Below are 26,445 nucleotides of genomic sequence, written 5' to 3' on the forward strand. Positions count from 1 at the left end.
TTGGAAAATTTTTATTAGCTATATCTGTTCAGAATTAAGTGGTATAACAAACTATATTGCGGTGTAATTATTAAAAAAATCTAACGAGGCATTTTTAATTACAAATGAACTGCGTGTTCAAGTAAACACATGCAACCTCATGGAAAAAATGACTTGCAAAGTAAAATAAATATATTGCATAATATATGGGTGCGTATAGATATCATGAAAAATGTCTTTAAACTACCCTAGATTGCACACAAAATCTTGTACATCAGAAATTGTCTGTTTACCATATATTTTTTTAGCAGCATCATAGAATGGTTACAGCGCAGGAGGCAATTCGGCCCGTCGAGCCCGTGCCGGCTCTCTGCAAGAGCACTTCAGCTAGTCCCACTCCCCCGCCCTTTCCCCGTTATCAGAGAAACTGAATTTGTTAAATATGCATTTTTTAATATTTGTGTCACAGTATAGCACAATACTTAAAAATCAGTATATAAAGTCATATTTACATGTTTAGTGATACTTTATCAGGTTCAAGGTAACTATACTTTTGTGTAACAGATAATGTATACAGGATTACTAAAACACAAGAATAAAAATTTCAGCAGATAAATTAGAGCCTGAAAACCCTTTTACAAAGAATCTTTAAGCTGTGAGGAGTGTTAATTAAAACTAACACGACCAAATTTGTTCACATTATACACTGTATACACATTAGTAGATCATTTCAGAAGCAAGTTGAGGCACAGGAGAATACACACTTGTGACATATACTGCACTGGCAATTTTTATCAAGTTTATTTTGTTATGATAAGACTTCATATTTTCAGTAAATGTTTTAAGACTGGGTCCTCAAAACATCCCGGTTTTTCAAAAAAAAAAAAAAAAAAAAATTTAAGGTCAAAATGTTCGAAAAATAAAAGTACCAGTGTTAAGTAGTTTAAAATCTTAATCCCATTGTTAACGCTTTGGACGTAAATGAAACTTCCAAGTCGAATCTCTCAAGTGTAGATTACCTAATTTTTCAGTTTTTATTTCTTATTCTTCAAGTTAAATAATTTTTCACATACCAAGTCATGGAACTAGGAAATCCAAGGATACTGTAAATCTTCACTCCAGATGTTAGCCTAGATTTTCCTTCGTAGGTTATGCCAGAATGTCTGTTGGCGTATTTTCGACAGACTCAAATGTAAATGTGCTGTTTGTACTCAATTTGCTGTGGTCGGCTCATTAGCTTAACTTCGGCTGCAGATTTGAATGGATCGTGGGAGCAGAAAACTAAATGCAATTTAAAGTTAAAGTTAAAGGGACTGGGACAATTAAAGGGAAGAATCACAATGGGGAGACAAATTCTGAAAGCCTCGAGATCCTCAAAAGCCATCTCAACTCAGTGGCAGCCTTTGCCAAGGCATAAGATGCAGAGGACTAAGAAACCAGGCAAAATTAAAGGAAAGAAATGAAACAAAGCCTAAGGTGCAGGAATAAGTGTGCAGGCAAGTGACTGACCAGCTTAACACCTGACCCCCATTTTATGGGTGCTGAAATGGAGATGATTCGGCATCGGGACTATTTTAATTGGACCAAAAAAGTGGCACCGGGTAAACCAGCGTCACCAGGACAGAAATCAGCACCACAAGTGCCCCCTTCAATCTGAGGAGGGTACCACTATTAAAACTCTCTTCCGAATGGTCCGATCAAACTGAAAGAAGCGCAAAATAAAACTAAATCACGATCAGTGGTACAATTAACGTCCTGTCGTGCCTGCTGGTCATGGAAGGCCTCAAGTTTAAAATTGGTCCCTCTCCATGGCCACCCGGGAGCGCATAAGACCACGGAAGAGAAGCAGTCAGAGCAAGTCCTTGAGTTTAGACTTTGATATAGACCAAGAGTGAGATTGGACTTAGTGCCACTTAATCAAAATCACCACTGAAAAGTACCTCCTCTTTAAGAGAAGTGAGGATGGTGGATCTCAAACTCTGCAGACATGCTGCAATAGTAAAAGGTGGAGCTAGGTTTCAGGCTGCAATTGACTGTTACTGCACGTGCCAGCCCTGTGCTGCATGGAAGCTGCAGGCATCCTTACAGCATATAGCTTACAACTGGCACAAAGGCTTTGAAAAAAAGGGGGGTGGGGGAAGAAGTGGAGAAAAAAAAGGCAAAAATAATTAAAACGCATTCACCTTAACGTTACTATACCCTTTGCATAACCTTCGGTATAGCTACCACTGCCCAGCAACCCTGCACACCTATTTCATCAAAATGAATATATAAAGCACCCGCCTGTTTGAGATGACTGCTTCTTCTGTTGCTGATCCCATCTACCCCTTCGCCACTCGCTACCATGCGATTTTCCCGTCCATTAAAATGAATGGGGCAAATTGCTGGCTGACAAGTGCACAAGCATAAATCTCTGGCCGCAGCGCCCAGTGAATATCGGTCAGATGCAGGCTCCGGAAACCTCAGAAAAGGTAGATCCTAAACGCTACTTCAAACTAAACTGTGCGGGAAAAAGGGAATGCTGGTTCAAACTAGTAATGGACAAATTTAGAATTGATGTCAGGAAATCATTTTTGACAGAGAATGATCAATATGTGGAGATCAATACGTGGAATGGACTGTTCTGGATAGAGTAGTGTAGGCAAAAACCCTGGCACCAATTAAGAAGCAGTTGGACGTTGGGGGCAGGGAGGGGGCTGCAGAGTTTCTGGATGGACGACTTCCTGATCTGTATCTATCTCGGAACCAGTGTTTTAAGTATCAGCCAAGCTAAAAATTGAGACACCTGGTCCCTTTCTCAATACAGACACAAAGGTTGGTTAGAAAACCATCCTGAATACCTTCCTCTAGGGGACAAGATGATCTCCAGTTAGCCAGGCATTCTTTGGATGCCCTGTTCCTATGACTCAGCTTTTCCATGATGCGTGGATTACAACAAATAATTAGTTTTCAAAAAAAGGTTTTAAATAAAAATCCACTCTACACTTGTGCAAAGTATTTAGGTTGAAGAGTTTTCAAATTTTACATTTAGTATGCCACTGCAGTACTGTCAAAATCCGAGAGCCAATTTTTAGATTGCGATTCTTTGCAGATTCTCATCTTGCGGCCATTACAACTGGAATTCATCAGTTAACATTACAGAAAGATGACCAGAATCAGATAAAAATGAATGCAAAATGTACCCAACACTATACACAAATCAGCCTCTCAAAGGTTCCTTTAAAAACACAGGCTGACAGTTTAAACTGAGTCATTATTCATTCACATTTCCTATCTGTGTAAAGATACGGACCATTCGAATATAAAACACCCGTTTTAATGCTGTTAATAATCTTAGCTATCAATACTGACGTGACAAGACATAATACCGCAGCAGGAATTGCCAATGATCAGCCACGTTATGTTGAGAACACTTCCTCACAGCTCTCATCATCGTGCACTTTATATATATGCTACATTTCCCAGGCAGTACATCTAACAGTATTTGGCCTTCTGGTAGGTGTGTCACTATAAATGATGTGTCCACACTTTATCAAAAATATACTGGGTTAGAAAAATATACCATTTGTTTTGATTTGCGTTTAAATACAGTTACAGAGACGTGTTAATAATAAAGAAAGAACACAGTTTACAATATTTCTCATCACCCAAAAAATGTGCAGGGTTTTTTTTTGTGTAAATGGTCTCTTCATAGCAGCCTTGGTATTACATTGCGAATGAAAGGTGACCAGCAAATCTCTAACTGGTAATTATTGCTGAGAGAAAAAAATACTCTGTCACATTGCAGAAAGATCTGCCAAGCAGCATCAACCACCCTCAATAAATGAGAATGATCAGAATTAAACACTTTAGTTTCTTAAAGATGACTCAGGATTCAGTCCCTAGAGTGTCTGCTGAGTGGCAATGGCTAGTCTCCTTCAAAAAGTCCTCATCAAAAGCCTGCTTTATAAGTGCATCAGTTAACATTCCTACCTGAACACAATGCTCAGTCTACAGTACACTTAAAAAAAAAAAATGCCTTTAAGGCACCACATACCCCTAAGGGTCAATCCACTGGAATTCTTCCAATAAGAAGAAAAAAAAGTATACATAAAAATGTCCTGGAATGCCTGAAATAAGTCAGATGACCCAAAATGGTCCATGCTCCTTCTGGTATCCAGAAGTCTACTGCCATCAAAAAACAGCTAAGAAAACGGTTAAGTTGGGCCTGCAATATTATTCCTCTATCCCAGAATGAGGAGAACATTTTAGCAAGTGGCATTCAGTTTGTTTTTGCTGAGTTCTCGTTCTAAATTTCCAATTAGTGTGTCAATACTTTCTTGAAGATTCTTAAGGTTCACCCTATGCTCAAGTGCTGGGTTGATCTTCTGCATCCTTACATAGGCCTCGTATGCTTGCTCTTTGGATTTGGGCTCTGCATGCGGTTCCAGCACGTAATGTGTCCTGTCTGTTGCTGTGTTCTCTTCTTCGCTTCCAGTATCTTCTGAAGGAACATCATCATAGTCTGCCTCTATGCTATCCTCCTTTGATCTCAGAAGGTAGCTTTCGCCACAGCTGCTCCAGTCTCCAGCGTAGCGATTACTAGGGCTGTCAAGCCTGACCTGTCTGGGCCGCAGTACCCCAGTCACCTCAGCATTTGACAAGTTTAACACTGCAGGTCGCTGCTTCCTCCTCCTCACATAATTGATCGGCTTATCCTGTTCAGAAGATCCATCGCTTTCCATATGCTCTTTGGTACCCACATTTTGCACTAGAAGGGAAAAATATAGGGGAACAAACCCCCCAAAAATGAAATATTGGTGCTTGTACAAAACTTAACAAATCAAGAGGGACTTAAGTTCTTCCACTACAAGACTTCATTGTAAACTAGCCATTACAGTTAAATTGTAACAACTTTTGCACGCCTTAAATACACCAGTTAATTTAGAATTACTTTTTTTTACAACTGGTGATAATACTCAGCTTTCACAACTAATGACAAAGTTCCTCCTGTGAAGTGGAAGGCCTGTCTTCAATACGGTGCCTTCCCAACTTAAGCTTTAGCTCCTGCACTGACCATCCTCCATCTTTGAACAGTTTGAAATTAAAGCACAGATAATATTTTTAAGTAATTGCAAAGCTGAAACATCCCTATAAAGCTAGATTCGGTTGCAGCAAACACCCTCATTCAGCAAATGAGGACGGCTCAGTTTTCAAGCTTCAACCACACCAAACAGCTGCCAATGAACAGAACCTGGATAACTACCCACTAGCACAATTATTACAACTGCAATTTAGTTATAGAGAAATAAAAGTTTTAATTGCATTCATAGTTTAAAAGCGGTTTTACACCATTATCTAAATGTACAATTAAACAAGAGTAAAAGTAAATATTGGCGGTTATACAGCCATCACCTGATTCTATTTTGGAAAAGTAGCCTTTGATAAGGTGACCATTGTGTAATTTGTTTACTGAGAGAAGTCCTGCTTCCTGTGGGCAGCCTACATAGATACATAGAGATAGGAACAGGAGTAGGCCATTCGGCCCTTCGAGCCTGCTCCGCCATTCAATGAGATCATGGCTGATCCTCGTCTGAGATCATAGCTGATCTTACCAGTTCAGTACCCCGTCCCCGCCTTTTCTCCGTAACCCTTAATCCCCTTAGCCTTCAGAAATATATCCAATTCTCTCTTGAAAATATTTATTGAATTAGCCTTCACAGCCCTCTGTGGCAGGGAATTCCACAGGCTCACCACTCTTTGAGTGAAGAAATTCTTCCTCATCTCTGTTTTAAATGATTTGCCCGCTATTTTTAGACTGTGGCCCCTGGTTCTGTGCTCCCCGGCCATTGGAAACATTCTCTCTGAATTCAGCCTGTCCAGGCCTGCCATAATTTTATATGTTTCGATGAGATCCCCTCTCAATCTTCTAAACTCCAGTGAGTACAAGCCCAAACTATTTAATCTCTCTTCGTAGGTCATTCCCGCCATTCCAGGTATCAGCCTGGTGAATCGCCGTTGCACTCTTTCCATGGCAAGAACATCCTTCCGCAGATGGGGCGACCAAAACTGTACACAATACTCCAGATGCGGTCTCACCAGCACCTTGTACAGCTGTAGTAAGGTATCCCTATTCCTATACTCGAACCCCCTTGATATGAAGGCCAACATACCATTTGCCTTCTTAATCGCCTGTTGCACCTGCATGCTCTCCTTCAGTGACTGGTGCACAAGAACACCCAGGTCCCTCTGCACTTCCCCATCTCCCAATCTATTGCCATTTAGATAATAATCTACCCTCCTGTTTTTACCCCCAAAGTGGATAACCTCGCATTTATCCACATTATAGTGCATCTGCCACGTATCCGCCCATTCCCCCAACCTGTCCAAATCGCACTGTAGCCTCCTGACATCCTCATCAGAGCCCACCCCTCCTCCTAGTTTAGTGTCGTCAGCGAATTTGGAAATATTGCATCCAATTCCCTGATCCAGATCATTTATATATATTGTGAACAGCTGGGGTCCCAGGACAGATCCTTGCGGCACCCCGCTGGTCACTGCCTGCCACTCTGAAAACGAGCCGTTTATTCCAACTCTCTGTTTTCTATCCGCCAGCCAGTTCTCTATCCACGTTAATACTTTGCCCCCAATCCCATGAGCCTTAATTTTGCATGACAATCTTTTGTGTGGAACCTTATCGAAGGCTTTCTGGAAGTCAAGGTACACCACATCCACTGGCTCTCCCCCATCTATTTTACCAGTTACTTCCTCAAAAAATTCCAGCAGATTAGTCAAACACGATTTACCCTTTGTAAATCCATGTTGACTCTGTCCGATCCTTTCCCCATTTGTCAAGTGCTCCGCTATTTTATCCTTAATAATGGACTCTAGCATTTTGCCCACAACCGATGTAAGGCTTACTGGTCTATAATTCCCTGCTTTCTCTCTACCCCCCTTTTTAAATATTGGTGTAACATTAGCTACCCTCCAATCCACGGGTACTGTTCCCGAGTCAATGGAGTTCCGGAAGATGATCCTTAGAGCATCTGCTATCTCCAGGGCCACCTCCTTAAGTACCCTAGGATGTAGTTTATCAGGCCCCGGGGATTTGTCGGCCTTCAGTCCCCTCAACTTACCCAACACCATATCCCTAGAGATACTAATTTCTGTCAGCTCCTCCCTCTCATTAGTCCCTATGTTTGCCGATATTCCTGGGAGGTTATTTGTGTCCTCCTTTGTGAATACAGAACCAAAGTATGAGTTTAATTGGTCTGCCATTTCCTTATTCTCCATTATATATTCTCCCGAATCGGACTGCAGGGGACCGACTTGGGATTTTACCAGTCTTTTCCTCCTGATATACCGATAAAAGCTTTTGCAGTCTGTCTTTATTTTTGCTGCAAGTTTACTTTCGTATTCTATTTTCCCCTTCCTGATTAATCCCTTTGTCCTCTTCTGCTGTATCCTGTACTGCCCCCAATCTTCCGGTCTGGTGCTTTTTTTTGCCAGTTGATATGCCCTTTTTTTTGATTTTATGCTGTCCCTAATTTCCCTCGTTATCCACGGTTGAGTCACCTTTTTAGGTTTATTTTTATGCCAAACCGGTATAAACATGTTCTGGAATTCTTCCATTCTATCTTTGAATGCTTGCCATTGTCTATCCACTGTCAATCCCCCCAGAAACACCACCCAATCAATCTTACCCAATTCCCGTCTCATACCCTCGTAATTCCCTTTATTTAAGTTCTGGACCTTAGTCTCTGATTCAATTTCCTCACTCTCCATCTCGACTGAGAGCTCGATCATATTATGATCGCTCTGACCCAAGGGGCCTAGCTCCGTTCATTTTACAGCACGAAGCACGATTGGCTGCATGAACTTAAAACATGTAGTAGGTGCAGACAAACAAATACAGGAAACTTTGGTTTATCCGGAGGTTAACTGTCCGGAATGCTCGAGCCACCGGCAAAAATCAGGAGCCGTTTTGTTAGTTTTTTTTCTTCTTTTCGTTGCTTTTTTTTTTCCACCAGTCAGGCTCTACAAGGTCTCGCTGAAGCTGTTGCTAAGCTACAGAGATGCTTGCAAGGTACGGCCGACTGTTTAGAAGCTGGCGAAAGCAACAGGGTTTGTTGCCAGATACGGAGCTCAAAATCTCCGTATGTTTCAACATTAGCGCTGGTTTGTCCGGCAGTTTTGATGGGACGGCAACAGCTCGGTCCCGTCGGTGCCGGATAGCACAAAGTTTCCTGTAAACAGCATTACCATTAGTACAACAGTTTCCTAGTGATGATCATTTCAAATCCTGCAGTTTAATCCGGCACTCTCTTTTACAGTCCCATGTTTCACTTACGTATTAGTTCCAGTAATTTTCCAATATTCTTGTCACATTTGCATTACCAAACCACTTGTACTCAAGTTGTCTTAGCTGCTGTGCAATTATCCCCAAGGAACAGATGGCAAATGCAATGCATACTGTAAATGCAACACTGGACATGTGCAATTTAGCTCAAAACAAAAACAGCTACAGTAGTTACATTGTCAGAACAGAAACATGGCAAAACATTTTGAGCAACGTGTTCAGTCTAATCAAACTGAGGAATGGGTGTAATAAAGCAGCCATCACAGTAGCCAAGAGTTCTGTGTGACAAGTCTTAATGTTTCTCCAAAATAAGAGAGTCAAATATGAGGCAATTTTAGTAGAGTTTTTCCAAATTGTAAACCACTTAAGATTTAGGGTTTTACGGTAGAACATAGTTGATAAAACTGATGATCGATACAATGCTTTTACACAAAATAAATGAGTGGTTAATTTTGCTAGTTGCATCGTACTGCAAACAGAAACAGAATTGTTATTGCTTTTCTAAGCAATAAACTCCCAACTCAATTCATTGAAATACACACAATGCCTACTTATCTGGGGGAACAAATGTTTATATAGCGTAGTTACTGTGTAATATGCAACATTTGTTAGTGATTTTAAGGTTTGATCCTAAACAATACAAAGATTGTACCAGCGCTGATCTGTACAAGAACTTAATGACAACTGATTGACAGAATCCACTTTGAGACAAGTTTGTCAAATATGTGTGCTTCTGTACAAATGGCCCAGACATCGTATCCATTAAAGATTATGGTCAAGATTAAGACTGAAGTGCCAAAGGGAAGGGTTAAATTGCACAAATTAAAATTCTTGCCAACTGAATAATTCTCAATGCTTTGTTGACATTTTGTACAAAGCCCTGGTTATCCCATACCTGGAGCACTGTGAGCTGTTCTGGGCACCACACCTTAGTGAGGATATATTGGCCTTGGAGGGAGTGCAGTGAAGGTTTACCAGAATAATACCCGGACTCCAAGGGTTAAATTACGAGGCGAGATTACACAAACTAGGGTTGTATTCCCTAGCATTAAAAAAGTTAAGGGGTGGTCTGATCAAAGTTTTCAAGATATTAAGGGCAACAGATAGGGTAGCTAAAGGGGACCTATTTCCACTGGTTGGGGAGTCTAGGACTAAGGGGCATTGGCCTAGAAATTCGGTGGGCTGCGCCACCAGTTAGCGCCCAAAGAGGGCACTTAGTGGGTTTAGTGCCACTGGCCACGCCTCCCGCAAAATTTAGGTGGGTGCTAATGGCGGCGTTAGCCTGTAGCGCTGCGCCGCCACCAATGACGTCATCAGTGTGCGCAGCGCCCCGATCGCGATATCTGTTCGCGCCCCCCGCTAACGCCGGTCGCAATTTGCGACCAGTTCAGGGGGGCCTACCTGCGGTGGTAGAGGCGCTAATTAAAGGAGGTGCGGGGCGGCCATTTTTTTTGCTGGCCGCCTGCCAGCACCTCTTCACGCCGCCGTCCCCGGCCTGAGCACCCCCCCCCCCCCCCCCCGTTGTGCCGGCTGTCTCCCAAGAGCCCGGCACTTCTCCTCGGTGCCGGGCTTATTTGCCGGCACTTGCGATCTCTGATCGCGCTGCAGCAGGCCCCTCCCCTTTAAGAAGGCCTGCAGTACCCAAAGAGGGATGCGGGGCGCCTCGAGCAGTGCCCCCGCTTCCGTTTGGGGCGCTGAAACGGAATTTCCAGCTGGCGCAAGCGGCTCCGTCCAGAGCGGTAATTCCGGCGCCCAGGCAAGCTTGGCGCCCCGACCGAATTTCTAGGCCATAGTCTATAAATGAGAGCCAACATTTTCAGGAGCGAAGTTAGGAAACGCTTCCACATGCAAAGGGTGGTAAAAGTTTGGAACTTTCTTCCGCAAATGGCAGTTGATGCTAGGTCAATTGTTATTTTTAAATCGGAGATTGATAATTTTTGTTAACCAAAGGTATTAAGGGATATGGGGCAAAGTCGGGTATATGGAGTTAGGTCACAGATCAGCCATGATCTCATTGAATAGCGGAACAGGCACGAAGGGCTAAATGGCCTCCTCCTGTTCCTCTGTTCCGATAGAGTTCAGTGAATCACCGACATCAGCATGACTGGCAGGCAAATTGTTTTGGTGTACGGTTAAAACTTTATTTAAACAGGTGGTTCAAGCAGCTGACTTTTTTTTTTTGTGTGGTGAGATCTACTGAATGAATAAATCATTAAGGAGTACTGCAACTTCAAAAAGGCAATAATATTCTGAACATTTGTTATTCATAGTTTCTGCATCATTTGAAAAATGTTTCTGTAAGATTTAAAAGATATGTAAAACAGCACCTGAGCTAGAGAAGGGAAAATAGCCACAGTTGCTGTTAATAATTGCCATCAGCAATTCCTGCTGGAAATGCACCTGTGTGGATCAGGGTCAGTTGTGATGCCCTTTTCTTGATCAAGTAGCCTGCTACCGAGCACCATCTCTGCTCAGACCAGAAGAATGGCATCATGAGCAGTAACTGTGGAATCAGAGTCAATGCCTTCACGAAAGGAGGAGCAGAGAAAATGGTCAGAGAGAGAGATTTCTGCGAAGCCATGATAAACATTCTTGCGCTGCCAGTTGTCGTAGCAACAATTGGTGTCAATGTTATAACCACAACCTACTGCTTTGCCCTCCACAGCCCACCCCCCCACCGTAATGTTTTGATGGCTAATGTCCAGCCCAGCCTTTATTCTTTCACATCTGCATCCTCCTTTCTCATTAAGAATCCTTTTTTGTTCATTAAGACCAATAGCTGATAATCTCCATGATTTTTAAAGAGGGAGAAAGCTGGACTGCTAAAGCTTCAGCTAAAAGCAGAATCAACTATGCAGGAACTCTAAATATTGTTCCAAAATAAATTTAAATACAGTAAAAAGATGGCAGAGATCTAATAAGTAAACAGCTAAAAGCTACTAAAGCTATAGTCACTTAAAATCAAGAAACACACACCTAAGTTACTCTGACTGACTTGTGCCATAAAATAATTTAACAAAAATAAAATGCACTAAGTGATGTTTTGGGGCTGAATTGTATTCATAAATTTGACAGGTCTTCCTGTCAAATCTATGAATACAGATTCCCTGCTACCATTGGCTCTCCATGGCCCACGTGATCCCAGGGGACGCTTCAAACTAACTGCACCCCTGGGATACGCAAGCACTGCGCGCCGGCAGCTGGAGGAGGCCCAGGATTGGAATCCCACGCGGGCCCACAGCTCAACGGCCAGCGCGCTAGGTAAGTGCAGGTCGGAGGCTTGCACCCGCGGGAAGCCTCCAACCCGAATTTCTGGGCCAGTGTGTTTTGTTACATGTAGAAACTGAATTGTAACTGCTCAGAATCAATTACTTTAGATTTTATCACTGGGATGAAAGTTTCCATTGTTTGGCATCAGTCTGGGCCAGATGTGAGTCTAAAAGATGTTGGTACACCAAGCCACAGTGCCATCATGTACTCAGTTAATTCTTCATTTTCTGCAGTCATATTGGATTGGGATAATGAATTAGCTGTAATGCATACAATCTCTATACTCTTCCTCAGTGCAGAGAATTTGATATTAAAGAACTAACCAAAGAAAATCATCCCCCCCACCCCACATACACAAGTAAGCGTTTTGTATTCATCCAGGTGAGGGATGTTAGAGCTGGAACGCTTCCCATTTTGGCATTCAGTCCCAGCATCAAGGACTCCATGGCCAGACAGAACCGACAAAGGCAAAGTAAATCTGCTTCTATTCGACTCCAACAATATGCCCCAACTGAAACTCAGAAGAACAGCCCTTACTGCAGTATGTATGAATTTTCCATTTTCTACATTAACTTTCCTTGTGATCACTGAGTGAGATTGACAATTTAGTGATAATTTGTACTTAATTATGGGCTATATTGTGCTCTGGACCCATGTTCACTAAGAATTGGGTTAAGACTATTACATTTTAATTCATGCAGTAGCTTTACATGCAGCACAAGAGAGGACACTTCATCCCAACAGTCTGCCCTGAATTCAAACACAGGCCCCACAGAATTGAGGGGAGAGTGTATGTAAACCCTACATGGTCACAAAACATTTTTTTTTTTTTTTTTTATAAATCAGACAAAAATGCTGAATGAAACTAGTTTCCACAACTGGCACCACGGAACCGCCAGCAGAAATCTGATGACTGGTGAGATCTCCGACCATCTCAGCAGAAATTCATTCAAATGTTATTTCAGTCTCTTGTATCTCTCAACCCAAATCAATCCTTAGAAACCATATTGCTGAAATCTCAACTGTCAGAAGTTGTTAATTAGACATGTTAAACAGTGCCTGCTTTACTAGTGAAAGATTGCTTTCATTTGAATAGAAACTTCAAGGTACATCACTCCTTTTAACTAGCCTTCGGGAAGTTTTTCTCAAAAGTCAACACATGCTACAACAATCTATTTCTTGCCAGGTACTGTGCTTACCAGGACAGTCTTAGGACTAGGCAGTTCAAATAGATTCTAACGCAGGAATCAGCATTACACTATAAAACCATTTAAGGTTATTAAAACCGTATGAAATAACTGAGCCCCAGGCAATTTAACTCCAATTCCAAGCTTCATTGGGAAAACTAGAATTGCAGGAAGCCAGCAGCACCCTTTCCCATAATAAATGCAAGGAAAAAATTCCTTCTGTGCACTAGGGTGGTGGCATAACTGAGCCGCAAGTAATTTAGGAAAGAAGAACTTTGGCTTAATGACAGAAATAAATCGCCAGTGGGCATTTCACAAATGCTTCTCTGCGTCGGAGGCATTGGTTTTCACTGTGGAGAGACAGAGGGCGGTGCTCTACCCGGCAAGTGGCAGGAGGTCCTCACCACAAGTCTTCCACACTATGTGGAGGGAGGTAGCGCAGCACGTCTCGGGCAGCACTGTGGTCCCCAGGACCCACTCACAGTACAGGAAGAAATTTAACAACCTCACTCGGGTGGTCAGTGAGCGAATGCTTCAACAAATGCTACATACAGGAAACTTTGTGTTATCCGGAGGCTAAATGTCCGGCAAGCTCGAGCCACCGGCAAAAATCAGGAGCCGTTTCGTTAGGATTTTTTTCTTTTCGTTGCTTTTTTCTCTTTTCGTTGCTTTTTTCTCAACAGTCAAGCTCTGCAAGGTCTGTAGCTAAGCAACAGCTTCAGCTAGAGACGCTAGCCGACTGTTTAGAAGCTGTTGCTAAGCAACAGGGTTTGTTGATTCACACGGAGCTGAAAATCTCCGTATGTTTCAACATCAGCGCTGGTTTGTCCGGCAGTTTTGAGGGAACGGCAACAGCTCGGTCCCGTCGGTGCCGGATAGCACAAAGTTTCCTGTACCACCATCTGTAGCACAATCTTCACACACTGCCCAAAGCACCACACCCGCAGCGCTCACCCACCAACAATCTCTACCGAGCAACACTCACACCCACGTCGCATACCTTACACACAATGACAGCTATTCAACTATGGCAGGCACAAGGGTCATGAGTTATTAGAATTCATGTGATATGTGCGATAGGTTTATAGATAAATTTATTAATGGTCTTTGGAATATTTTGTGGTCTCCCTCATTTCACCTTTGCACCCAGGAGGACATGAGACAGGGATTATATGATGGGGAAGTGGTGAGCGACAGGGATCCGGGATTTCATTCATGTGAATTGGAGTCTGATGAGCCGGTCACGGATATCCCGTCTAGAAGGCCAATTGTCTTGCTGCCTCCTCCCTCCCTCTTGTTTCTCCTCCTCCTCCTCGTCCTCCTGAGATGGTCCCGCAATCCCTGCTGGGAAGGGCTGCGCCCTCATGATGGCCAGGTTGCGGAGCATGCAGCAGAGCACCATGAAATGGGACACCCAGTCCACCGAGTACTGGAGGGCTCCTCCTGAGCGGTCATGGCAGCGAAACCATTGCTTCAATAAGCCGATGGTCTGCTCGATGATGTTCCTGGTGGCAGCATGGCTCTCATTATATGAGTGCTGGGCACGAGTGTTGGGGTTGCGGAAGGGAGTCATTAGCCAGGCGGAGAGCAGATAGCCCTTGTCTCGAGCATGGCATGGTGGCTGGAAGAGTGCTGGCACATGGGTCTGGCGCAGGATGAAGACATCGTGGCTGCTGCCAGGATAGCGAGCATTGACATTGAGGATTTGCTGTGTGTGGTCGCACACCAACTGCACATTAAGTGAGTGGTAGCCTTTGCGGTTACGGGAGACCTCAGAATTATTATGCGGTGCCCACAAAGCCACGTGGGTGCAGTTGATGGTGCCCTGCACCATGCGGAAGCCCGCTATCCTGGCAAAGCCATTTGCACACTCATCCTGCTTTGGTGATCAGAAATCAATGTAGTCTCTTCTCCTGTAGAGCGCCTCAGTGAACTCCTGGATGCAGAGATGGATGGCTAACTGTGAGACGTTAGCTATGTCGCCTGTTGCAGACTGGAAGGATCCGCTGGTGAAGAAATTGAGGGCCACAGTGACCTTGACTGCCACTGGCAGCCGTGAGAGCCATGGTCGCCCTGGTCTGAGGCTGGAATTCTGTGACCACTTCCTTGGTGAAGCGAAGCCTTCTGATACACTGAACCTCGCTTAAGTGAAGGTAGGAGAAGTGCTCTCAGAATACCCTTGGAGGGTAAGGCCTCCTGGTGAGAGCCCTGATGGCCCTCCTCCTCCCTCTGCGCACATGTTCCCTATTTCCTGCTGCCTATGCTCCATCTGCTGTAGGTCCTGGAGGGCAAGGCGGCATGCCAGTACAACCCCCCATTAATGTTACCAAGTGTAGCAGTTTGAATCTTTGACAAATAAATGTAGCTACTTTTTAGTTGCCAGAAGATTCAAAAGAATCTTGAAATTACTGAATGAAACTGTTGCAGTGAGTGAAACTAACAAAAAAGCCACTGAAACTGCACTAACCTGACAGCTGTGAGTGATTACTGATTATCCCTTTAAATAATGTCCCTGGAGCCGGCTTCCTGGTGCTGCATGCCAGCTCACCCTGTCGGTGTTTCCTCCAGGCGGTGAGGTAAGTGGCGAGAATCAATTTTGCAAATCGGGCGGTCAGCACACTCACTGACATCATGATCCACCTGGCGTTGATGTTCCCAGCGATACCTCTTACCAGCAGCGCTATGGAGCGCCAGATTTGGCGTGCGGCGCTGGATTCACCTCGCCTTGCCCCAGCGATACTGGTCTAGCACCCCGTTTGCACCATCTACCGTCGCTAATGGGAAGCACTAAGGGGACAAATTTTTCCCCCTAGGTGTTTATATTAGAAAGTACTTAGAGGAGACATTCGTTATCGCCCCGTTTGGGGCGCTAAATTTTGAAATCTTGAAAAATTAGCGCCAGGCGCTAATGAATCTGAGGTTCCCCTAAATTGGCTGTTAGCGCTCCAGGGGAGAGCTGGAGCGGTAAATCAAGCGCCAATAACCTCAGTAGGCCACTACCAGCAGATCAATAATGAATTTCAGGTGCAATGCAATTGGGAATGATAGTTCACACTGGCTCATTCCAGCTCTTAAAGGGGAGGTTGCATCATTGTGCAGATCCTCATTATCAGCATTGCTGGCTGTGAAGGCGAATTGCAAGCAACTCAATCTCACTCCCAGAGATGAGGCATTGGTCGCGGGAATGGAGTAAAGGAGGGCAGTGCTGTTCCCGGACACTGGAAGGAGGCTATTGCCGCAGCTCTTCAGGGCAATATAGAGGGAAATGGCCCAGGAGGTCTTGGCCAGTAGTGTGGACAAACACAGCCTGACACAGTGGTAGCCTTTGCGGTTACGGAATATCTCAGGATTGTTATGAGGTGCCCGCAAAGCGACGTGGGTGCAGTCAATGGCGCCCTGCACCATCGGGAAGCCCGCTATCCTGGCAAAGCTACATGCACGTTCGTCCTGCTCCTCTCTGGTCATGGGGAAAGAAATGTAGTCCCTTCTCCTTCTGTAGAGAGCATCTGTAACCTGCGATATGTTAGATATGTCTCCTGTTGCACACTGGAAGGATCTGCTGGCATAGAAATTGAGGGCGACGGTGACCTTGACTGCCACTGAGAGAGATGTGGTACTCCTGATGTGAGGCTTGAGGTCTGGCTGCAGGAGGTGGCAGAGCTCTGTGACCACGCCCTTGGTGAAGCAGAACCTTCTAAGACACTGCTCCTCAGTGAGGTTGATGTAGAAGAAATGTTGCCGGAATACCCTGGGAGGGTAATGCCTCCTGTGGAGAGCCCTGTTGGCCCTCCTGCCTCTGGCCACATTTTGCAATATTTTTCTCTGCCTCCGCTGCCTCCGACGGTGACGCTGGAGGGAGAGGTCCAGTGCCAGTACAGCCCCCATTAAATAATGGAAATGTTGCCCTATCAAATGTTACTCAAATGAAAGTGATAAATTTTTCTCAGCCAGAATATTCCTTCAAGTTTTCTCAAATTGCTCAAAGCACCTATTTGCTTTTGTCAAACTGACAAGGCAGCATTCTTTGCCGACTAAAGAAAAACGGAAGTTGACGCCTTTATATAGCAGCACTCATCCGCCTGCATTCCGCCTCCTCTACCTGTCGTTGCTAACAGCAGGTGCTCAGGCAGGGGGGCAAGAGTGAATTTCAAAGCCGGGGCGCTGCGCACCCAGGATGACGTCACGATCTCCGGGTGCAGGGGATCGTGGCACTAGCGGCTACCGCCGCCGCAAACCTCCACCTCAATTTCGCGGGCATTGGTACTATTACCGCGCCTGGTCGCAAAGCTGGTAGTGCCCCATTAGCGCCCCCCCAGAGGCGCTAAGGTGCCCAATTCCTCCCCCTTAGCCTTTTCCCAATTTTGCTTATTAAATTTGAAATATATACTTTACTGAAAACATTTATGGATATAGTCTTGTTTCTTCAAGTACACATCTGCTTTATTGTCTGAAGAGAAATGAAGCTACATTCAAAATAAAATTTTGTAGTTTGCTATTTCTTCAATCTGACCACTGTTGAAGTTAGAAGGTGGTTGAAGAGTCAATCCAATTTGAGAATAGAAACATTTCAATAATTCATTTACAATGTACAGGAAACTTTGTGCTATCCGGCACCGACGGGACCGAGCTGTTGCCGTCCCATCAAAACTGCCGGACAAACCAGCGCTAATGTTGAAACATACGGAGATTTTGAGCTCCGTATCTGGCAACAAACCCTGTTGCTTAGCAACAGCTTCTAAACAGTCGGCCGTACCTTGCAAGCGTCTCTGTAGCTTAGCAACAGCTTCAGCGAGACCTTGCAGAGCCTGACTGGTGAAAAAAAACTAACGAAACGGCTCCTGATTTTTGCCGGTGGCTCGAGCATTCCGGACAGTTAACCTCCGGATAAACCAAAGTTTCCTGTACTATCATAATCAGTGCTTGAATTTTTGAAATTAACACACAAGGTGCTTTCACCGCATATACTTTTTACTGCCTAAAACTGAAGTTAGGAACAGAAGAAATGAATCCTTCCAGTGTTAATTCCCTGTCCAATAAAAAAAGTGCATTTGTTTCCTTCCTTGTTCTCACCAATTTTCTCCCCATCCCTTGAAGAGCTGTAGTAGATTGGAGCTGGGAGAAAACACAGCAGAGGGAGAAACCCATTAATGTAATTGTAAAACTTTCAATCTGCACAGGTCGAGTGGGAATTTACAGTTGACCTTGGGTGGCATTCAAATTAATTTCTTGACAAATTTAGCTTGTGAAATTGCAGCCTTCCCTCAGAAAAGCAGGGAGAGCTTTTTCTCCCTGCATTCTCGAATTAATACTACATGGATAAACATTACCAGTGTTGTGGACTAAATCACTGATTTGTGCTCTCTTGAACGTGGTGTGCTCCCGAGTGTTTCTGTTTGGCAGAACCTCTTCTATATTTAATCCATTTCTACACTTCAAAAATTAACCTGATAGCATTGGCGATGTGACTTTCAATCTGTATCTTTTAGACTTCATTAACTGGGATTGGGGATGGAAGAGAGAGAATGACCAGAATTAAATGCCTACATTTTTGGAAAGAATATTGGCAGTTGTTATTATCGTAGACTGGGATTAACAGTAATACGGCTACATTTTAGTTGTTTTATTTCGGTAATATTAATGTTTTTTTCCAGTTTCACAGTCCAGGGGTTGAAAACTTACAAAACTATTTGGCCAAGGGAGACAGGACTTCCCCTGGACATGACAGCAGTTAGTTAACAGTAAAACAAAATGAAGAGGTGAAAAATACTGTACATTATAGTAAGCGTAATCTTCATTCACCTTGTGTGGTCAAAATATTAAATTGATAACTATATTTCTTCACAATAAAATCAAGAGGACTTCAGAGCAAGGGTTAAAGTCAGCTGTTCTGGTACCAGTTCTACATTTGCCTGAGATTTCCAAAACTACCTTTTTTCACTGACTGTTCGCAGTGGAACTTGCAAGATTGCCGATAGGGTGAGATGAAGAGGGGTGGGAGGAGGCTAGTGTGGAGCATAAACACCGGAATGGTGGGCCGAATGACCTGTTTCTGTGCTGTAAATTCTATGTAGTTATGAAGAGACTTTTTTGGTTGGTTCTGCAGACACCCAGTCACATATTCACAGTCACCAGCTTGTTATTACTGCAGACCGGTTTATCTTTGAACTTGTTCCTGAACCATTCTGCCTTGCTACCATTCACTCTCTGGAGCTTTGTAACTTGCCCCTAAAGAAAATCTTCCCAGCATAAGGTTTGGGCAATTTGGCCCATTTCTTTTCAACATGTGCATTAGGTTTGGGACAAAGGTGAATTATTTCAGGTGAATTGGGGAATATTTTGTTACGGTGGGGTGATTATTTTGACAGATAGATTTAATGGAGGCAGGGGATTCGATGGTAGCAGGGAATTATTGGAGGGACAGTACATTTCATGAAACCAGATTTGTTGCTGATGCTAGACTCGCTTGCCACTAGGTGTGCTGGCGCATCTGCCTGGGATCAAAGGTTACAGGGATGGGGTCAAGGTTGCACAAATTGCTGGAGGGACGGAAGGAAAGAAAACAATAAATAAATCCATTGTAACCATCGATTAAAGTAGAATGGTGCAGGATTATGTTGGTAATTTATTTGCTACAATTTAGAATTTGTTAACCAAAGTTTAATTGAGCTTCCATTAATGGTTTAATTGGTAAAGCCAGTGTGTAACTGAGCAAAACTGACCAGTTTTGATTCCTGTTCTGTACTGAGTTAACTAATCTCAGCTGTGGTGGCAGTGGGCTTGCTAATAATTGGCCTCAGCATCCCAGGGCCAGGGTAGGGAAAATCAGCCAGGTTTTCTGCTCACTCTGGGCGAAGGCAGAATCCGGCTTGACTGCGCTGATCCTCCCCACACAGTCAAACAACCTGCCAACATACACACCTTTGGGCCACAATGAAGAATGGCCACCTGGATGAGGCACTGGAGCATGCCAGTTGCCTGTGGAACAGCAGTCCAGGACTTTGGGGAAAAGGGATGAAAATCAGAGAGAATTAAATAAAAACACAAGATTACGCTATTTGTTAAAAGGTTCTACCAATGCCTTCCAACACACAGCACAATACCCTCTGATGCAAATGCCAAAGTTCACAGAAGAGTTGATCTTCTGTATTATTTTAATTTGATACGGTTCAATAATAAGACATTAAAAAAGTCAGTGTTGAGGTACAGTACTGATATAGATCAGAAGATAGTACCCTGGTCCAACACAGATCAGCTATTTTTTTTTTCAATATACAACTTATTGGCCCAGAATCTGCGGTTGTCATGATGGTGAAATTGTCAGCGCTCGCCATCATTACTGTGTAAAACCAACAGCAACTTCTGGTGTCCGCACATGCGCAGTTAAACGCGGAAATCCGGAAGTTGCTGTCAGTGATACCCGTCTTGTCCACAGGGTGCACTGTTGCAGACTTCGTAGATGCAATCAACACAGAATTTGACGCAAACTTCAACTTTTTACGCACTATTTTCGCTGTAAAAGCCATCGAAAATGTTAAGCCTTGTTGAATGAGCTGTAACTGAGTTTCTAACACCATACTAAGTCATAATTACTGCTGAATAACCTCTCTGGGCCCTGAAAAACTAATTTAGCAAGTGTGGAGTGTTATTACCTCACAATAATATTTAAAAATTGGATGATTTTTAATAAAAATTAATTTCTATTTTCTTTAAATTTATGATATTTCAACTTCTACCTTAATCCCATTTTTATGTCCTAATCTTTATTTTGCTTTCTGTAAAATGATTAAAAAGTGAATTATAATCTGTGCTTTTTACTTCCGGGTTTGCTGTCTGTGAGAGTTCTTCAATCTGACTGGCTGATCAGCCTGCTTGATTACATCACTGTTGCTGGATGCCACAGATCCCTTATAGATTACGGCACAAAGTTACGTCGGAATAGGAGAAAAATCGATGCTCTAGAGCCCGCTAAATCTTTGTGGGCAGCTTTTTGAGGTCCCTTCGCCGATGACCACAAAATCCAGGCCAATAAAAAGTCAGTTTGTTGCAGTTACGCATTTTGAAAAAAACTGACAAGTTTCTCTCACCTGGCCAAAGCTGAAGTAGATAATGCAATACTTCTATGTGCTTCTTGAAGTCCAGCGCACTGGCCAACTCCTCCGAGTCTGTAAAAACCCTGTTGCTATGATTGGAAGCCTCCTGGCGCTGGCTTAGAAGTACAGGCCCAAAACACACTGCCAAGTTCTGACAGGTCATCTTATTGACCTCATGGTATGAAGCTACACGTTTCAGGTGATCCAGCAGCATCTTCAGTGTTGCCTAAGACATAAAATACATGGGTGAGGAATGTACAATTGAAAGAAAGCAGAAATCACTAAACCAACGAGAGGACTATGACTTAAAGTTTGAAAGCAGCACAGTAAACTGGTGTTTGGGCACAATGGCCTAGAAATTCAGATGTGCAGGGGACAATCCCCATGTGTGAATGGCGAGGTCTGAGGCGCCTCCAATGTTGGCCTTCTGACTTCATTGCAATGGGGCCGGCATGGTGCAAGAAAAATCAGGCTGCTGCGTGCAAGTTGATCCCAAGGTCGGGTCAGGGATGAAGGTGGCGAGACAACACAGGGCCAGTGGTCGGGATCAAGGGGGGGTCCTGGAGCTGCAGGGGCCAGGAGCATGGGCAATCGGGGGCCGGGAGCACACCTGCTCCTCCTGGCTTCGCTCAGGCAAGTTAATGCCTTCTTTGTTGCAGGCGATCATAAGACTAGGTTCCCCGAGTGCAGCCTGCAATTGCACAGGCTGCCTCAGGGCAAACTAATCTTGGAATGGGGAACTCAAGCAGACCCCAACATCTGCTCCAGGCGCGAGTAAAGGATGGCTCGTTTGTCCTCACCCAATATGGCGGGCATCGCACATCTGGCCATAAGTGCGCGCGCACATCTTGCCCGACTTTTTGGGGCCTGAAGCATCCACGCAGCCCCTGAAAAATAGGCACCACACGATGCAAAAATCTAGGAATGAATTTAGTTCAATGCTGTGAAATATTCACTTCATCATTTTGTGAATGTATTTAAAAATCAGCAATTCACAAGACAAAACTGGTTTACTAACTGGATATCTTTTCAAGTAGAAATGTTAAATTATTCAACCCAGTTTGTTTTTAAAACTTTGCAAAAATATCTTCAAGCCAGTTAGCTCGGAAAGATAAAGTTAAACATTAAACAAAATATCCCCATTATGTGGTTATAGAAAAAACCTCTCAGTAAGAATAAACAAAGTTTCCAGAATCTCTGCTTTATTTTACTCGTATGCACTTTAATAAATAGCATTAGATGTATATGAAAGGAACACAGCTGCATGACAGAAGTCATCAGAAATAACCCTTTATAACAACAGAAAATGCTGGAAAAACTCAGCAGGCCAGGCAACATCCGTGGAGAGAGAAATAGAGTCAACGTTTCGGGTTGAAACCCTTCTACAGAACCCTTCTACAGTTTTGACCTGAAACGTTAACTCTGTTTCTCTCTCCACGGATGTTGCCTGGCCTGCTGAGTTTTTCCAGCGTTTTCTGTTGTTATTTCGGATTTCCAGCATCCGCAGTATTTTGCTATATAAATAACCCTTTAGTGCCCTATAACAGACTTCTTTTATAAGGCTCTCAAATATATCAGCTTCTAATATAAAAAGACACAGTGATCTCACAAAGAGAGATCCATTATTAGACACCCTCTTTCTGCAGTTTTTGAAGCCAGCTTTATAAAAGGGAGTCCACTGTATGTCCAAACACATGGAAGTCTCTCTCAGAATTGGCACTCTCTGACTGCACTTATTTCAAGTACTTCTAATTTTAGTGGGCTGGATTAAACAAAATATTGTTCAACTGTGTGTTAAGCTAGTTTAATTCATTGTATAAGGAGGACCAGGTTTCAAATTCTAGCAGAAATGGAAGCTGTTTACAGTACCTAAATACCAGCAAGTTTTTCATCCCAGAAAGTCATCCCACTTAATTTCAGATTATTGCTGGTATCCAAAGAATGCAAAGGAACAAAACCAGTGATAAGAATGTTTGAGCTGCGCCAGTGAAAAACACATCAATAATGTGACATGATGGCACTGCAAGGTCGGCAAATACACTGCAGACCTCCCGGATTCAACCCCAGCACAGCCCTAACAGCAAACTAAAAGGCTCATACTTCAGGATTGCTATTCAGTACAGGAAATTCTGTCTGAATGCAAAATTTCTTCCTTTTAAGTTTTGAAATGGCAATGACTTTTATTCAAATAACTAAGAAATCTTGCAAATGATGCATTTCAGTTTTCAATCAATCCTCAACCATCATTCACATGAAAATATTCTAATCAAACACATCGTAACTAAAGAGCCATGAAGGATTTTTCCAAATAAGTTACACAGTTGCACATTATTTCAGGATAGCAGTTAAATATTGTTAGGATAAGTTTACTATTTGTAATGGACAATAAACATTTAAACCATGACAGTGACTGAAAATACACCTTAAAGAGGACAAAACTTTTGATTGCAATTTCCATGTTAATTAAACGTTAAAACTGGTGACCAGGAAAGATGCCAATCCTGACAAGAAAACTCAAGATGTTCACAGCAGCCCTGCCACATGGGTGGACAGAAGGGTTCGTTACTGGCTGGAAGACTCAACGCCACATGCTGCTCTATGACTCCCAAATTTTGCAATCTCTCCTCTTTGTTAGCAGAAATCAGAGCATCATAAGGTTTAGATTAGCTATGGAAAAGGACAGTGAGCAAACCAGAGTAAAAATACTTAATTGGAGGAAGGCCAATTTCAGTGGGATGCGAACGGATCTTGCCCGGGTAAATTGGAATCAAAGCTTGGCAGGCAAAACTGTAGTGGAACAATGGGCTGCCTTTAAAGAGGAAATAGTTCGGGTACAGTCGAGGTACATTCCCACTAGGGGGAAAGATAGGGCAACTAACGTCAGGGCTCCCTGGATGACAAAAGAGATAGAGAGTAAGATGAAGCAGAAAAAGAGCGCTTATGACAGATGTCAGCTTGCAAATACAACTGAGAATCAGAATATATATAGAAAGGTCAGAGGAGAAGTGAAAAAGAAATTAAGAGGGGCAAAGAGAGGGTATGAGAATAGAATGGCAGCCAACATAAAAGGTAATGCAAAATCTTCTATAGCAAGTAGTAAGGAGGAGGAGGAGTGGGACCGATTAGGGACCCAAAAGGAGACCAACGCATGGAGGCAGAGGGTATGGCTCAGATGCTAAATGAGTATTTTGCATCTGTCTTCACCAAGGAAGATGCTGCCATAGACATAGTGAAGGATGAGGTAGAGGAGATACTGGGTGGGATAAAAATTGATAGAGGATGTACTAGAAAGGCTGACTGTACTTAAAGTAGTTAAGTCACCAGGACCAGATGGGATGCATCCTAGGATGCTGCGGGAAGCGAAGGAAGAAATCGCAGAGGTACTGGTCATAATCTTCCAATCCTCCTTAGATATGGGGGTGGTGCCAGAGGACTGGAGAATTGCAAATGTTACACCCTTGTTCAAAAAAGGGTGTAAAGATAAACCCAACAACTATAGGCCAGTCAGTTTAACCTCAGTAGTGGGGAAGCTTTTAGAAACAGTAATCAGGGACAAAATTAACAGTCACTTGGACAAGTGTGGATTAATTAAGGAAAGTCAGCACAGATTTGTTAAAGGCAAATCAGGTTTAACCAACTTGGTTGAGTTTTTTGATGAGGTAACAGAGGACTGATGAGGCCAATGCAGTTGGCGTAGTGTACATGGATTTCCAAAAGGTGTTCGACAAAGTGCCACATAATAGGCTTGCCAGCAAAGTTGAAGCCCATGGACTAAAAGGGACAGTGGCAGGATGGATACAAAATTGGCTAAGTGACAGGAAACAGAGTAGTGGTGAACGGTTGTTTTTCAGACTGGAGGAAGGTATACAGTGGTGTTCCCCAGGGGTCGATTCTAGGACCACTGCTTTTCTTGATATATATTAATGACTTGGATGTGGGAGTACAGGGCACAATTTTAAAATTTGCAGATGACACAAAACTTGGAAGTATAGTGAATAGTGAGGAGGATAGTGAGGACATAGACAGGCTGGTGAAATGGGCTGACACGTGGCGGATGAAATTTAACGCAGAAAAGTGTGAAGTGATACATTTTGGTAGAAAGAATGAAGAGGAAATATAAACTGAAGGGTACAATCCTAAAGGGGGTGCACGAACAGACAGACCTAGTGGTATATGTGCACAAATCGTTGAAGGTGGCAGGGCAGGTTGAGAAAGCAGTTAAAAAAGCTTAAAGGATCCTGGGCTTCATAATTAGAGGTATAGTGTACAAAAGCGTGGAAATTATGATGAACCTGTATAAAACACTGGTTCGGTCTCAATTGGAGTATTGTGTCCAATTCTGGGCACTGCACTTTAGGAAAGATGTGAAGGCCTTAGAGAGGGTGCAGAAAAGATTACGAGAAGGATTCCAGGGATGAGGGACTTCAGTTACGTGGATAGACTGGAGAAGCTGGGGTTGTTCTCCTTAGAGCAGAGAAGATTGAGAGGAGATTTGATAGAGGTGTTCAAAATCATGAGGGGTCTGGACAGAGTAGATAGAGAGAAACTGTTCCCATTGGCAGAAGGGTCGAGAACCAGAGGACCCAGATTTAAGGTGATTGGCAGAAGAACCAAAGGCGACATGAGGAAAACATTTTTTACGCAGCGAGTGGTTAGGATCTGGAATGCACTGCCTGAAAGGGTGGTGGAGGCAGACTCAATCACAGCTTTCAAAAGAGAATTGGATAAGTACCTGAAGGAAAAAAAATTGCAGGGCTATGGGGAAAGGGTGGGGGAGTGGGACTAGCTGAAGTGCTCTCGCAGAGAGCCGGCACGGGCTCGACAGGCTGAATGGCCTCCTGTGCTGTAACCATTCTATGATTCTAAATTATAAATATTTTGTGTTTTGTTGGGGATGGGCAGGAGAAAGTACTCCAGATTGAAAATATTTTCCCCTCTCAGTACAGTTTTTTTTGACTGTAACAAGAATGCTTCGAAACTTTTAAAATTGCAGATATTGTGTAACCTCTTCAAAAATGGATCTCTGTAATTGACATTAGAACCATACAAAGCTTATTTACACCAACAACTTTCCCGGCAGTCCCGCCTCCTCAGGGCTGGTAAAATCCAGCCCCACGTCTTCAGATGACGTCGCTAAGGGGTAGTATGTAGATCAGGAAGAGGAGGGGGCAAGAATTTATCCTTTAGGGACTCCAGAGGGAATGGTGAAGGGGCGTGAAGAGAAGCCAACTTAAGATGCTCTGGCTATGATTGGGCAGCTAAGAGTGGAACCAAGTATGAGCACTCTCACTGAACTGGAGAACAGAGGAGAAGCACTGGAGAAGGATGGCATGGTCAACCACATCAAAGACTGCAGCGAGGTCGACAAGGATGAGGCGGGATCGTGCATAACGGTCAAAGTCACAGAAGGTGTCATTTGCGACCTTGTTTAGGACAGTTTCAGTGCCGCGGCAGAGGCTAGATTTAAATTCTTCTTGAACTTTACTATTCTGTTCTACTTCTAGAAGGCTATGGCACAGTATTTATACCAATTACTTCCCAAAACATCTTTTAGCTCTTTATCTTAATAAGTGAGCTTTAT

At 43.5% G+C, this 26,445-nt stretch overlaps 1 protein-coding gene across 1 annotated transcript in view; it reads right to left on the reverse strand.

The window, feature by feature from the left end:
- Positions 1-411: 411 nt before the first annotated feature.
- The window catches only part of syde2 (synapse defective 1, Rho GTPase, homolog 2 (C. elegans)), a 127,831-nt gene continuing 101,797 nt past the window's right edge, over positions 412-26,445 (reverse strand). The window contains exons 6-7 of the mRNA XM_085983543.1: positions 20,859-21,090; positions 412-4,729 (exon numbers count right to left, since the gene is read on the reverse strand). Of these exons, the coding sequence (XP_085839669.1) occupies positions 4,227-4,729; positions 20,859-21,090 (735 nt within the window). The 3' untranslated portion in view covers positions 412-4,226. The remainder of the gene's footprint in view (positions 4,730-20,858; positions 21,091-26,445) is intronic.

Source organism: Somniosus microcephalus, chromosome 3, assembly GCF_052327205.1.
Source record: "Somniosus microcephalus isolate GS21.2 chromosome 3, FLI_Smic_1.0, whole genome shotgun sequence".
Lineage (NCBI taxonomy): Eukaryota > Metazoa > Chordata > Chondrichthyes > Squaliformes > Somniosidae > Somniosus > Somniosus microcephalus.